The sequence below is a fragment of the Erythrolamprus reginae genome, chromosome 2, assembly GCF_031021105.1.
Source record: "Erythrolamprus reginae isolate rEryReg1 chromosome 2, rEryReg1.hap1, whole genome shotgun sequence".
Lineage (NCBI taxonomy): Eukaryota > Metazoa > Chordata > Lepidosauria > Squamata > Dipsadidae > Erythrolamprus > Erythrolamprus reginae.
In genome coordinates, this window is record NC_091951.1 from 233,326,340 (window position 1) to 233,342,806 (window position 16,467).

The window sequence follows — 16,467 nt, forward strand, 5'->3', positions numbered from 1 at the left end:
TGAGCTTTCCCAAATGTTCAAGTGGACCATGTGTCTTTTTGGGAGCACATACTTGTGCGAAAAGCTCTTCTCTACCTTGAACTTCAATAAATCCTGTTATGTTTGTACTTTTAAATAAAGGTAACCGCTGATTGGCTTAAGTCACGGCCAAGGGAAACCTTGTTGCGAAAGTTTAAAAAAGAGGAACTCACGTCTGTTTTCCCTGCGCAGATGCCCCATTTGCGTTTTATTCTAAAACCCTTTCACCTGCAGAAAGGAATTACTCTCAATTAGATAAGGAGGCATTAGCTTTAGTTGCAGGCGTTAAACGCTTCCATGGATATTGGTTTGGCCACTCTTTTACATTGATTACGGACCACAAGCCATTGTTAGGCATTTTAGCAGGAGATAAGCAGACCCCCACATTTCTGTCTCCGAGAATAACCCGCTGGACGATCTTTTTAGCTGCTTATAATTATGTACTTAAGCACAGGGAGGGGAAAGGAAATTGGGCACGCAGACATGTTAAGTAGGTGTCCTCAGGCAGAATTAGTACACGACCCAACCCCAGCGTCCAATGTATTGCTGATAGAAATGCAAGAAAACCCATTAATAACGGCAGCGGAAATAGCCAGAGAGACAGAAATAGACCCTGTGTTATCCCGAGTAAAGCAATGGGTACTTAAAGGGTGGCCGGAGGGGGGGGGGAATTCCAAAAGAGACATGCCAGGTATTCAAGAACAGACAAACTGAATTAAATGTATTAAGAGATTGCATATTGTGGGGTGACAGGGTGGTAATTCCTAAACAGCTACAGAAGAAAGCATTGAAATTGTTACACCAGGGTCACCCAGGCATGGTAAAGATGAAAAGCCTGGCCAGGAGCCACCTTTGGTGGCCAGGTTTAGACCAGGACATAGAAATCTGGGTAGCCACATGTCACCCATGCCAACAAACTCGCCCAAACCCACCAAAGACCAAACCAACGGAGTGGGAGACACCAAAGGGACCATGGTCCCGCATACACATAGACTTCGCAGGACCTCTAGCGGGACAATCATTCCTCATTGTGGTCGAAGCATACTCCAAGCGGCTGGAGGTTGTCTTAATGACCTCAACTACAACAGCAGCTACAATAAAGGGGCTGCGGAGACTTTTCTTAACACATGGACTGCCGGATGTGCTCGTCTCAGACAACGGTCCACAACTAACCTCCAGGCAAATGGAGGTCTTCCTGGCCGAAAGGGGGATCCAACATGCATTAATATCTCCCCATTTCCCGGCCGCTAGTGGCCGGGTTGAACGCATGGTGAGGTTCACAAAAGAAGCCCTGCACCGGTCAGCACCTGGAGAATGGCAACAGCAGTTGGACGAATTCCTATTAGTCCAGCACATCACCCCGTTGGCCAGCACAAACAAAAGTCCAGCAGATCTTCTCATGGGGAGGAAACTCCGTTCCCAGCTGGACAGAATTAACCCAGAGTATTCCGAAAGGAAAGACAAGCATACAACGGAACCAGAACGGACTTTTAAAACGGGTGACCCAGCAAAAGACTTTGACTCAAATCTCCGCTGGAGAGAGGGGACAATTGAATCAAAAACCGGCCCCAAATCATACACGATCCAATCAGCCAATGGGAAAATCTGGCGCAGACACATAGACCAAATCAGAAAACGACACCCAAGTGAGTTAACACAAAGTAACAATGACATTTTTCCCATAGATAAAACGCTTGGGAATTACCAAAACCAACCAGACTACTCACCGCATCCTCTTCTGGCATCCAGCGGTGGCTGCCCTGGAACCCAGGCGGCTGGCGTTGGAAAGACCACTTCTACGTCCATAGGGCAAGACAATCTTTACCAGGACGGAGCAGCACAGGACCCAGCCGACCAGGAGGACAATTCCCTGCAAACTGAACTGCGCAGGTCTGTGCGAGTCGGCAAGCCACCAATCAGGCTACAAGACTACATCACATATCTAAATGATTGAGTTTGTTCAACCTATGGGGGAAAGTGTATTATGTTTGTATTTTTAAATAAAGGTAACCGCTGATTGGCTTAAGTCACGGCCAAGGGAAACCTTGGCGCGAAAGTTTTAAAAAGATGAACTCACGGCTGTTTTCCCCACGCCAGCAAGGTATATAAGGCGCGGCTTTAGCCGGTAGCCAGCAGTCACTTCCTACCTGCGAGCTGGTCACTTCAACTGTTCCTGATTGCCAATAAAGAGCTGTTAACCTTCCTCGGCCTCCAGCTTCTCATTTAACAAATCCAAGTACAGGTCCAGACTTACTGGTGAGCATCTTCAAGCCCTATGGAGGGTCTCAACTGCTTCCTCCCTTAAACCAAATGTGGCTTAGTTATGCAAGAGTAAGAGCTGCCAGATCTCTAGCAGCAAGAAGTAGGGAGAAGAAGCCACGTTCAAAACAGTTCATGTTCAATGTTCCATTCATGTTCAGAAAGTTAAGTATTAAAGAACTATTAATACAGACATTTGAATCTCAATAATACTAATTACATTTCTCTAGTCAGCAATTACAATATATGTGGCTTCTTCAGTCTTCTATATGTGCTGTATTATTGTTGTTGTTGTTGTTGTTATTATCATTTTGTTATCATGTTGTTATCATTTTCATTTAATTTATTTATTACTGATTTATTTTTATTTTTTGTATGAATTTGTTAATTTATTTTTATTTTTTAACATAAAACAAGATGAAAAAATAAAGACATTTGATAACATTGGAATGTTTTTGTAAGAGCTTTTTGGGGGGAAAACCTGATGTGGCCCAGCCTCACCCAGCCTCTACCTCCAGCGGCCCCCAGGTAAATTGAATTTGAGACTCCTGGTTTAAAACAATGCGTTGAGGTAGGACCAAATGTCTATACATCTATAATAATTTAAAACAAATGTTAAGCTAGACCTTTCAGATAAATAAGAATAAGATGGAGCAGCCACATCTATGTTAAACTCCTAATGAAATGTATAGTCTTTTAAGCCCATCAAATTTCCACAGAAACTGATTTTTAAAAGATTTTGACTTCTAAGCCCATATAATATGAAAAATCAAAATTAAGTTAAGAAAGTCCATAACTTTGTATTGAGAATCTGGATTTGCATGTCCAGCTGGTCTAACTAATCTAGCATCATGTGATGCTGCAGGTGAAACTTGAAAAATTAGAATATCCATGTATATGCCATGTATATGATATAGACCAGTCTAAATAAATAAAATTTGCTCCCAAATGGAAATATCTGGCGTAATCATTCCTTCCTGTTGCCTTGCTTTTTTTTGCCTTGGTATTTTATTGCCATCATAAACCTACTCATAGTTAATTATGGGCTTTTGTGTTTCTGTGTCTCTCTTCACTGCAAAAAGTGTACAAACCAGAGGTGAGTTTCTCCCAGTTCGTACTGGCTCACAAGAACCGGTAGCCACCCACTGGTGCCGTCATGATAATGTCACAAAATCGGATTGGTCAGTGCCGGTCCATGGGCACCACCATCTTTAAAAATAAAAAGGAATTCCCACCACATTTCAAAAATGTTTTTCCTCCTGAGCATGTGCAGAAGCCAAGTTCCTGTACTGTGCATATGGAGGCCATCTTTTTTTTTTTGGCTTTGGGGTTTTGGGGGGGAGGGGATTTTTTTCTTACTGTGCATGTGTGCCCACAAAGAACTGGCCCTCCCACGAAGCGCACCCATGCGCACCAGCAGCGAGGGAAGTTGGAACCTACCCCTGATGCAAACCATTGAAAACACTGGCTGTCTCATCCTGGGGGGAATTACAGGAGGACAAACAGCATGGACCACATCTCAACATCTCTCATCTCAGGCCTGATTTGGAGGCCTTGTGTTGGGAAAGGCCATTTCCTATTACCCACAAATTCAGTGAATGCTGATTGGCTCTTATAACCATCAATCAATAACACAGGGGTCCTCCTTCCTGTTTATATTGTTGGCTGGAAGAGAAGTTGGAAATTTGGGAGCTGGGAGTGGAAGGACAGACGGGAGGGAAAGCCTGGAATCTTAGCCCTAGGAAAGCTAATATGAGTTATAGAGGTGGTTCTCAACCTATGACCAGAATTGAACCCAAACTTTCAGTTCTTACCTGAGACATTTGTTAAGTGAGTTTTGCCCCATTTTACTATGGTTTTTTTGCCATTGTTGTTAACTGTAGGTGATAAGTTAGGGGCTTGAGCAAGTTTGCTAGCTCAAGAGCTACATTGAAATGCTTCTTGTCAAAAGTTGGAGGTATTGAGTCTGCCACAGGAAGAGTGAACTGCTTCTGAATGTTATCAATGAACAGCTGAGGAGCTGGAATAAGGGCCACTGTCTGGACTTGTTCAGCAATATATGGAATGGGAAGTAGAAGCTTTGTTTCCAGTTCCTGTGATAGGAGGCGTGGCCAGGCCAGAGGCCTTCTGGAGAAGTGATTTAAATAAGGCTGGTGGGAAAAGGCCTGCAGGAGTAGGCTGCTCTATTGGTAAAGCTTCATCAGGAGAGAGGGCCTCATCCTCTGCCTCTTCCATTGCTGAGGCTTGGCTCTCATTATCTGAGGTAGCTGAATAATTATGATCCTCTAATCCTCCAAAGATTTGTGTTGCAAAGAAGGCTGGTTCAGCAGAGGCTGGGCCTGGTTTTGTGGGTGACTAGAGCAAGCTCCGGTAATCACCATGTAGAGTGGAAAAACAGCCATTTGCTGAAAAGCAGCCATACACTGTTGTATAGTATTGGGCAATAATATTTTGAATATTGTTAGGATCCAATATTGGTGCCTGGGCTGTTTGGACAGTCCTTGGTTGTTGCCCTACCTGAATGCCAGGTGTAGTAGGCAAGGCTGTTATATTACTAACTAGCAGTAGTAACTGTGAAGCAGTTGCCATAGGTGGATTATTGGATCCAAAGGCTGAAGCCACCTGAGTGGGGGCACTTGCTGAGCTGGGGCTTTAAAACCTGCCTCCCACCAAACATTTGTGTTAATTAGAGACACACTCTCATAATCCAAAGCTGACTCACCTTGCTTGTTGAAGTTGAGGAAAAGTGAGGTGGTAAAGATGACCACTTTTCCACATTATTGTCAGGCTTGTGCAGTGTTCCCTCTAATTTTTTTTCGGTGTGGGCGGAAAAGTATAGTGTCTGAGCAGCAGTCCCTTCGGGACTGGGCGGCATAGAAAAATAAATAAATAAATAAATAAATAAATCCCTTCTTTTTTATTAAAAGAACCTCTTTATTTCTTCCTCTCTCTCACTCTCTTTCTTTCTTCCTCTCTCTCACTCTCTTCCTTCCTCTCTCATCTCTCTCTCTCTTTCTTCCTCTCACTCTCTTCCTTCCTCTCTCATCTCTCTCTCTTTCTTCCTCTCACTCTCTTCCTTCCTCTCTCATCTCTCTCTCTTTCTTCCTCTCTCTCTCTCTCTTCCTTCCTCTCTCATCTCTCTCTCTGTTTCTTTGTTCCACTCTTCCTTCCTGTTGTGTTTGTTTAAAAATATTCACAGAAATTCGGTGATTGGTTAAGATGCGGCTATTCGGAAAATTGCCGCGAAAGTTAAATTGTTGTCAGTTGAAAAAGCCCGCCGTTTTTAAGCGTATAAATAGGGCAACGGACTAGCCGTTGCATTCATTCGGATGACTACCGTTCCACTGCTTGTATTTTACCTCGTTATGAATAAACCAGTTCTGATTTAAGCTACCGGAGTCCTGACTTTTCAGTGGCGACGAGGAGGTCGAACACCCGCGAACGCAGCCATGAACTCGGCCATGGCTCCACCGCCGCCAGTATTCAACTCCGAGACAGAAGCCTGGACCTCTTACATGTCCAAATTCACATTTTTCCTCAAAGCCAGCAATCTACATGACGCCGATGATGAGAGGAAGAAAGCCATATTCCTCGCCTATTGCGGCACAGAAGTCTACAGCTTGGCCTCTACCCTCGTTGACCCAGACACTCTGGAAACCATTGCCTGGTCAGCCCTACAAGCAAAACTCGCCGCGCATTACCAGCCGACAACTCCTGTCCGTGTATACCGCCACCAATTTGCACAAATGCGGCAAGCAGACGGAGAATCTACCAACGACTTCATTACTCGCCTGCGCGCACTCCTTCCAAAATGCAAATACAAGGATCCGGAGGAACAGTTGATTGACCGCCTTATTTTCGGACTCACTAATATCACGCTACAGAAGAAATACTTAGTAGATGAGGCTGCCTCCCTCCAAGACATTCTCAAGGCAGCAAAAGCCTCCGAGGTATCTGAAACATCTGTTGCCGAGATTAAACGCGCAACCCCAACCGTTCATCACATCCCCGATGAATCCACTTGGCTCGCCTGCCCTCCAGATGAGAAACACTCGGAATCCACTACTCCAGATGACACCTGCCTCCAAATCCGAAGAGCTCCCGACCACGACGCCAGAGAGACACCCCGTTCAGACAGATGCGCCGGCTGCAACGGAAATCACCCACGTTTTCGCTGCCACTTCAAGGATGCCTATTGTTGCCGTTGCCAGTGCCGCGGCCACATCGCTGAAGTCTGCCGCGCCGCCAACCCAACTCCAGCAAACCCACAAAACCAGCGACCCTACTTTCCACCAAGGAATCGACGACCGCCGTTTTCACGCAACGTTTCCCGCCCGGCTGACAACTCTAACTCTTCGAACCAACGAGGTAACTGCCATTCTTCTGTAAACTTCAATTTCCCCACTGCGGAAAACAAACTATTTGTTTCTCTTTTCCTCAACGGCCGCCCCTGCGAAATGGAATTGGACACTGGCTCCAGACATTCCATAATGCCTTGGGAAAAACTTAAATTATATTTACCTCATGTAAAAGTGACTGACTTAGAACCGTGGGAACCGGGCTTGAGTGATTTTCAGGGACATAAGATTCCAGTAGTAGGATGTTTAAATGTGCCTATTGCGTTTAAGAAATTTCAAGGGTTTTTACCGCTCATTGACGGTCCTAAACACACACTATTGGGACTTAGATGGTTGCAACCCCTAGGCATTGAAATCTCAGGGTTTAACAATGTTTGTGACTCTTTTGACCCAACTGATTTAGTGAAAGAGTTTTCCGAAGTTTTTTCTAGTACACTGGGTAAATATACAGGCAGCCCCATTTCATTTAATCTGGACCCAAACATTTCTCCCATCCGTCTAAAGCCCTGCAGAATTCCCATCCCGCTTTTGCCTAAAGTGGATGAACAATTAGATAAATTAATAGCTCAGGGCATCTTGATTCCCACTGATCATGCTAAATGGGAAACTCCAATCGTAACCCCTGTTAAACCGGATGGATCTATTAGAATTTGCGCAGATTATAAAGCAACAATAAATAAAGCCTTACAGCATAATGCCTACCCAATCCCAGTTGTGCAACAGCTCCTGCACACATTAGGAAATGGGTCCATTTTCGCGAAATTGGACCTGGCCCAGGCATATCAGCAGCTCCCCGTTGATCAAGACACATCTGAAGCCCAGACCATTGTAACGCACAGAGGTGCCTTTAAATGCACCCGACTCCAGTTTGGAGTCTCCACCGCCCCCGGCATTTTTCAGGGTCTCATGGAACGAATTTTAAATAATATTCCGGGGGTCGTCCCATATTTTGACGACGTATTAATATCGGCCACATCCAAATCAGAATTGTGGGAGAGAATTAGGCGCGTTTTAACTAAATTTAAAGAAACAGGACTCCATTTAAAAGCGGACAAATGTTCCTGGGCAGTTCCCAAAGTAGAATTTTTAGGCTTCACCATAGACAAATTCGGAATTCACCCCACAAACGACAAAGTTGATGCTATAAGAAATGCTCCCACTCCTTCAAACAAGACAGATTTACAAGCATTCCTGGGACTCCTTAACTTTTATTCCGTCTTTCTTAAACAGAAAGCGACGGTGGCAGAACCGCTCCATAACCTTCTAAAGAAAGACTCTGCCTGGACGTGGGGACAAAAAGAACAAGCCGCTTTTACCGCAGTAAAAAATTTACTTTCATCCAACAGTGTTTTAGTACAATATAATGTAACCCTGCCCTTATCCCTGACTTGCGATGCCTCTCCATTCGGCATAGGAGCTGTCCTCAGCCATACCTTCCCAGACGGCACGGAAGCCCCAATAGCCTATTACTCTAAAACTCTCTCTTCAGCTGAAAGAAATTATTCCCAACTCGACAAAGAGGCGTTAGCCCTTGTAGCTGGAGTTAAACGATTTCATTATTATTTATGTGGCCGCTCCTTCACCCTCATTACAGACCATAAACCTCTTTTAGGTATTTTGGCGGGAAACAAACAAACTCCCGCCTTTCTTTCCCCTCGCATGATTAGATGGGCTATTTTCCTAGCCGCTTACAATTATACTTTAATCCACAGGGGGGGGAAGGATATTGGAAATGCCGATGCATTAAGCAGGTGCCCCCAAACAGAATTGGTCAGTGATCCTGCCCCTGCGTCAAGTATTTTATTAATAGAAACTAGTAAACAACAGTTATTAACAGCAATAGACATAGCCAATCAGACACAAATAGACCCAATTTTAAAAAATATTAAACAATGGATATTAAAAGGTTGGCCAAATGAACAGTATTCAAACCAATATCAACCCTTTAAGAACAGACAGCTTGAATTAAATGTGTTAAAAGATTGTATATTATGGGGAGACAGGGTTGTTATTCCCAAATCCTTACAAAAACAAGCATTGCAGTTATTGCATATAGGTCACCCAGGAATAGTCAAAATGAAAACTATTGCTAGAAGTCATTTATGGTGGCCTGGGTTGGATAAGGACATAGATGCATGGGTTGGTGGTTGTGCACCCTGCCAGAGAACAAGACCCAACCCACCAAAAGCCACACCATCTGAGTGGCCAACACCAAGAGGGCCCTGGTCTAGAATACATATTGACTTTGCGGGACCAATCAGGGGCCAATCCTTTCTACTAGTTGTGGATGCATACTCCAAATGGTTGGAAGTTGAACTCATGGCATCTAAAACTACTAGTGCAACCATAAAAGCACTAAGGAAAATGTTTGCCACACATGGCATCCCAGATATTGTGGTTTCTGACAACGGGCCTCAGCTAACAGCCCGTCAAATGGAACTATTTTTTTCGGACCAGGGCATAAAACATGTGCTCACCCCTCCTCACTTTCCCCAAGCGAATGGACAAGCAGAACGAATGGTTAGAACCACAAAAGAAGCATTAAACAAAGCACCATTAGGAGATTGGCAACAACAAATCGACGAATTTCTAACCATTCAGCACATAACACCATCAGCGTCCACAAACAAAAGCCCGGCGGAACTTTTAATGGGCCGGAATCTCCGCTCCAAACTAGACAGAATTCACCCTAATTACCAAAACGACCAAAAAGAAATTAAACTACAAAATGAGAGACAGTTTAATATCGGGGATTTAATTTACGCCAAAGACTATGATTCAAATGATAAGTGGAAAGAAGGAACTGTATTAGAGAAAACCGGGTTTAAAACATATATTATACTATTAACTGATGGGCGTAGTTGGCATCGGCACATCGATCAACTACGCAAAATAATTAAATCTAACTCAGACATTTTGCCTACTATAGAAAAACCAATACAGGACTTACCAGAACCACTTCGAGACTCCAGCGAAGGCTGCCTGATGCCCCTGGCGGCCGGCGGAGATCAAAATGCATCAACGCAACCAGGCCCGTCAGAGATTAGCTTTAGCGGAGCAACGGAGCCGGCCGTCCAGGCAAGCAGCTCCCAGCAAAATGAACTGCGCAGGTCCCAGAGAACTGTAAAGCCACCAATCCGCTTGCAGGACTACGTGACGTGGATTAACACGTAATCATGATCTCATCTAAAGAGGGAGGGGTGTTGTGTTTGTTTAAAAATATTCACAGAAATTCGGTGATTGGTTAAAGACGCGGCTATTCGGAAAATAGCCGCGAAAGTTAAATTGTTGTCAGTTGAAAAAGCCCGCCGTTTTTAAGCGTATGAATAGGGCAACGGACTAGCCATTGCATTCATTCGGATGACTACCGTTCCACTGCTTGTATTTTACCTCGTTATGAATAAACCAGTTCTGATTTAAGCTACCGGAGTCCTGACTTTTCACTTCCTCTCTCATCTCTCTTTCTTTCTTCCTCACTCTCACTCTCTTCCTTCCTCTCTCATCTCTCTTTCTTTCTTCCTCTCTCTTTTCCTTCCTCTCTCATCTCTCTCTCTCTTCCTTCCTCACTCTTCCTTCCTCTCTCATCTCTTTCTTTCTTCCTCTCTCACTCTTTTCTTTCCTCTCTCATCTCTCTTTTTCTTTCTTACTCTCTCTTACTCTCTCTCACTCTTTCCCTCTCTTGTTCTCTCTCTCTTGCTATCTCTCTTTCTCTCCCCCTCTTTCTCTCTCTCTCTTATTCTTACTTTCTCTCTATTTTACTCTGTCTGTTGCTCTCACTCTCTCTCGTTCTCTCTCCGTTTTTCTCACATCAGAGGCAGGTGAAGGGGATTTTCAATATCGGGCACGTGCGCTCCCCATCCCCTGCCAGCCCGCCCGGAACATTTAAAATAAGAAAAACCTTCGCCAGCTCTAAGTTCTCATGCTCGAGGAGGGGGTTCGACTATAGGACCGCCAATGTATTTTTCTATATTCTGGTTGCTTCTCTGCTTCCTGGCTGCGGAGGAAATCAAGCACCCTTTCTTGCTTCCAGCCGCTCCTCCGACCCGTCCTCAACTCACCCACCAGCTGCTGCTGCGACTCTCAGAAGCGCCCAGAAGATACTCGGTGATCCTCCCGTTCTCTCCCCTTTCTAGGAATGCAGTACTTGATGGTTTTAACCCCTTAAAGGTTAAAAAAAAATAAGGACACTCGGCGCGGCGAGGCGAAGCGACGTTAAGGGGATGACTCGAGCCCCCGCCCCCAGGACACTTGGCGAGGTGAAGTGGCGTTAAGGGGATGGCTCGAGCCCCCCCACACGCACTTAGCCATGGCGCACTTAGCTGCGTCTTTCAGTTTTTGAACCTGGCCCAGGAGCCAATCGCCAAATGTAGGCTTTTGCAAAAAGTAGGTGATTGGCTCCTGGGCAGGGTTAAAAAAAATGCGCGCTGACAGCTGCAGCTAAGCGCGCTATGGCGCATAACTCAGCTTACAGGGATCTATGGGCTTGTGCACTCATTCACGCTTTTTGTCACTCCACTCTCCCACTCTGGGTGACAACAGGCAAAGAAGCCTTCCACTCAAAATGTGATGCCTTTGCTTTTGTTGTTGTTTTGTTTTGTTCTCCTTGCATGGCATCGGCTGCTGGGAAATCTCCTGTGAATCCGCCGTAGAGACTCTCCTCAGCCCAGTAAGTGAGGGAATCTGCTGACAGGCTGGATAACACAGTCTGAAGCCATTGTTTTTGTTTTTTGGAGGGTTTTTTTGGCACGGCTGCAAGCCCCAGCGCCTGTAATATGGTGGACAAGAGCAGGAAATTTAAAATCTGGTGACTGTAGCAAGCTCTTGTAATCACCTTGTAGAGCAGAAAAACAAATACCAGCTAGAAGATAGTATAAAATGATCGGGCAAGCCCTTTGTGATCAGCATGGCTGGATTACTGTCCTGAGCTGACTTTGAGAAATACAGTATGTGACAAGCGGTCCGGTTACAGAGGTAAAATATTGCAGCCAAGTTAAAAATACAGTAAATTTTGATGAGATAACAGCAGAAGAAACTCTTGTAGTGTTAAATTTTCTTTTCTACCTATTAATCAGCAGTCAGATAGGAATTCCACGACCTCCCTCATGACGGACTGAGTGACAAACTGGAGATATTACATCGTAGGCGGATATGTATATCAGTCCTCAATGTGATTGGACAAGGAAAACCCTACCTGAAGTCTGACTCCAATTATCATGGAGAATTGTATGGCGCCCCTCTCCAAAGACTCGGAGCAGATCACAACATGCAATATACAGAGTACAAATCCAATATTAAAAACAGTATTTAAACCCCTTATAATAAAACAACAACCATGCAACCCACATAAACCATACATAAATCATAATAGCTGAGGGGAAAGGCAAGGAGGGTGGGGGCAGTCCTGATCTCCGGGGGGAGTTGATTCCAGAGGACTGGGGCCGCCACAGAGAAGGCTCTTCCCCTGGGTCCTGCCAGACGGCATTGCTTAGTCGATGGGACCCGGAGAACGCCAACTCTGTGGGGAAAAATTGGCCGCTGCGATTCGTGCAGCAGAAGGCGGTCCCAGAGGTAGTCTGCTCTGATGCCATGTAAGGCTTTATAGATCATAACCAACACTTTGAATTGTGACCGGAAACTGGTCGGCAGTCAGTGCAAGCGGTGGTGTATTGATGAAACATGGGCATACCTAGGGAAGTCCACGACTGCTCTCGCGGCCGCATTCTGCACGATCTGAAGTTTCCGAACACTTTTCAAAGATAGCCCCATGTAGAGAGCATTGCAGTAGTCGAACCTCGAGGTGATGAGGGCATGGGTGATTGTGAGCAATGACTCCCTGTCCAAATAGGGCCGCAACTGGTGCACCAGGCGAACCTGGGCAAACGCCCTCCTCGCCACAGCTGAAAGATGGTTCTCTAATGTGAGCTGTGGATCAAGGAGGACACCCAAGTTGCGAACCATCTCTGAGAGGGTCAATAATCCCCCCCCCCCCCAGGGTAATGGACAGACTGATGGAATTGTCCTTGGGAGGCAAAACCCACAGCCACTCCATCTTGTCAGGGTTGGTCCTTTTTTCAGTGCCATTGTAACTTTCAACAGTCACTAAATGAACTCTAAATTAACCCTAATGACTACTTGTCCTAGGTCTACCCAATCCAATTTCCAATATTTTGAATTCTCCCATTGCAGGAAGGGAAAAAATATAGTTATATAAAACAATTAATATTTTAGAACTAAAAATGCAAACTTGGATTTAAAAGAAAGTAAGAAATAGTTGGGTTTCCATGAAGCATGTGGTTTAATATTTCATTGTTTCTGACTTTGTACAAGTTGTGAAACTGGTTATTTTGAACTGGATGTCTGTTTTTGTTTTTATTTTGTTCCTAGGGTATATTTGGAAATTTAAAATAGAATATATTTGCTACTATCAAACCCATTCCTAAAGAAAGAAGAAATGTCTATATTTATTAGGGCAGTGAATGCTTCAAAATTTATTTGGAAGATATTTCAGTACAGCATTTCTCTAATGTGAAGTCACATTATCGGTAAGAGTGGTCCTTGTAAGTTGTTGCAGTCCTAAATAGAGGCATCACATGGATTCCAGAATGCTGCAAACAGTGACAAATGTAAGGCAATGGCCGAGCATCCAAATGTCGTCATGTAACCATAGAGGTAGGGGTATGCAGCCACCATAACTCATAAAATAAGTGGAGGGAGAGAGTTGGACTAAAAGTCACTTCTGCCATAGGATGCCATGATTCCCTCTGTGCTTTGTGCCACAATGATGGTGCTTCTCTGTTGTTCATGAACAGACAACTACCCACAGAAAACATAGAGGCCAAATGTCACCAAAAGAGTCAGCCACCAGCCACCCTTAGACCCAGGTGAGCTGCCCTCCTTGTGTAGGCATAGATAATGACCATTGTTTACCTGGATGTTGACAGTTGCCCTGAAAAGCCACTACCCGGAGCTTAGCTGCCCATTCTCACTGGGTGAAGTCTCTAGACTGCTACCTTTCACGATGGCAGTGAGAAAGTGGTTTAGGGTAAGTGTGGCTATCTCAAATGCGAAGAAACTGGCAGTAGGGGAGAAAGTTCATGCTTCCCAACTCTTCTGCCATGTCTTTTTTTCTTCACAGAGAATTTGGAAAAGATTGCAGATATTTTTTTGCTGTGCAAGCGAAGAAGAAGACCTTCCCAGGACTCCTCGTTCTTCTGCTCCCAGGTACCACCTCCCCCTTCTCCTTAAACCCTGGGCATGGTGGGACACCACCAATATAGGGCAGCCAAAATTTTTACTGGCTTATTTTGTGGGTGGGGCTTGATGGTCATGTGACTGGTAGGAGTGGCTTGCTGGCCATGTGACCAGGTGGGAGTGGATTGATTATCATGTGACTTGGGACTGGCTTAAAGCTCATGCTACCGGATGGGAGTGCCTTACCTACCATAGTGGCTTGCCAGCCATGTGATGAGATGTCATGTGACCGGATGGGAATGGTTTGAAGGTCATCTGACGGGGTGGGCGTGGCAAGTCATGTGATTGATTACCAAGTGGGGTCCCCAGAGGCAAATCAAACCTAGGTAGTCCAGAGGAGCACTCAGAACAATAAAAAAATAATTTTTTATTAACTTTTTAACCGCATCATCACGGGGGGGCCACACCCCACAGGGGGGCAATTTGATTTTTAATGGGAGTGATTGGAACCTTGTCTAAACCAAGTTAATGTCCTTTTAGGCTTCCTTTGGCTGAGGAGTTCTCTTTTGAATAGACTACCACCTTTCACGATGGCAGAAAGAAAGTGGTGCAGGGTAAGTGTGGCTATCTCAAATGCGAAGAATCTGGCAGTAGGGGAGAATTTCATGCTTCCCAAGTCTTCTGCCATGTCTATTTTTCTTCATAGAGAATTTGGAAAAGAGTACAGGTTATTTTTTGCTGTACAAGCGAAGAAGAAGACCTTCTCAGGACTCCTCGCTCTTCTGCCCCCAGGTGACCACCTCCCCCTTCTCCTTAAACCCTGGGAATGGTGGGATTTTGTGGGAAAACACACGACAATATTTATGTAATCTAAAAGCTTAGAGATAATTTCTACTTCAAGGGAAATGGGGGACTTCTCTGAAGAGTTGGAGTCACCAATTATCAAACAGGAACCGAGCCCTATATTGTCTTCAGACTTGCCTGGGCCATCCCACGAGGTTCCACAGATATATATAAAAAGGTAATGATTTTGTGCACTTACTACTTAAATAAGAATAACATAAGTACAGAAAACAATAAACAAGCCACTTACAAAAGGAAGATGAAAGTCCTGCTGGTCTCCACTGCTGGTCTTGAACAGTTGGCCACTCCAATGATCTGCGAGTTTAGAGCTCAGGGAGATGAGGGAATTACCATCTTGATCAAACCAGAGACAGCACCTTTGAAACAATATGTACTTTCTATTTAATCACTTTTGAAAAGTCCCTGTAAAGAGTTTTTCAGTTGTTAGGAATCTTTGAATCAATATGTTTTACAGAACTCAAGGAGTTTCCTTCAGTCCTTACCGAAGGAAGTTATTAAGGACAAAAATTAAGGAATAAATAGCAAAAGAGAAATTAAATTTTTTATTTTAAAAAGTTTCAAATGGCTATGGGTTCAGATAAATTTGAAATAACATTTTGGAGTTAATTATAAAGACCCATTCTTGTAGGAAAATATAATTTTGAATTATTTAAAAAATAAAAAATAAAAAAGCCTAAAATTTGAGCATTAAAGGAAAATAGATGAAATATTACAATTATAAAAAATCACTCACACTCAAATTATAAATATAGAATGAAGCAAAATATTTTAACATTGCACATACCAAAAATATTTTGAACAATGCACCCAGAAATTAACTTTAAGAGTTTCTTCCTCTACAGATACACTACTTTGTAAATTGTTGCTTTGTTGTAAATTGTAATCTTAAATGAAATTACCATTAAAAAAATAGTTCTACGAATTACAAAGAGAACTAAGAGTTTATAAACATTGTAATAAAAAACTAAAAAAAATTGAATAATTAAAAGTGTTCAAATGGATTAGTAGCAATTGTTAAATATCTGATTGGCAAACAGATGGAAAAAAGTATATTTCCAAGCACATCTAGTTTGCTGTTCTGAGATCATACACAAACACACAAACATACAAATGTACATAATACAAAAGCTACTGAAGTAGTAATTCTTAAAGAACATCTAAACAGCTACCAATTTTACAGAGTTTTTTAAAAAAAATATTTCCTCATGTCAGGGATAAAAGCTGTATTATCTCATTTCAAACATTCTATACCAATGATGGTGAACATATGGCACAGGTGGCACACGGAGTCATATCTGCTGGCACACGAGCCCTTACCCTAGCTCAGCTCTAGCACACAGGCACGCATCGGCCAGCTGATTTTTGCCCCATACAGAGGCTCTGGGAGGACATTTTTGGCTTCCGGAAAGCTTCGGAGGGGAATCGGGTAGGGCAAAATTGCCCTCCCCAGGCTCCGGGGAAGAATCTGGAACCTGGGGAGGGTGACAAACGGGCCTACCGGGCCCAGAAGAAGTTGGGAAATGGGCCTCCAGAGGGCCTCCAGGGGGGCAGGCAAGGCAATTTCTGAACTCTCCAGGCATTGAATTATGGGTGTGGGCACTCACACAGGTGCAATAGCACTATCGGCACCAAAGGGAAAAAAGGTTTGACATCACAGTTCTATATGATTTCTTCAAACGGAATGACAAAGAACCAGTTCCAGGCACCTCCAGAGGTGAGTTGGTAGGTGGCTGTGAAAAGCCTGCAGGGAATGCGGAACTCCAAGAGACCGCTACGT

General features: G+C 44.1%; 1 protein-coding gene across 1 annotated transcript in view; it reads left to right on the top strand.

The window, feature by feature from the left end:
- The first annotated feature begins 5,792 nt into the window (after positions 1–5,792).
- LOC139159532 (uncharacterized) overlaps positions 5,793–16,467 on the top strand; it is a 39,453-nt gene continuing 28,778 nt past the window's right edge. The window contains exons 1-2 of the mRNA XM_070736844.1: positions 5,793–6,645; positions 14,533–14,655. Coding sequence (XP_070592945.1) covers positions 5,793–6,645; positions 14,533–14,655 — 976 coding nt within the window. The remainder of the gene's footprint in view (positions 6,646–14,532; positions 14,656–16,467) is intronic.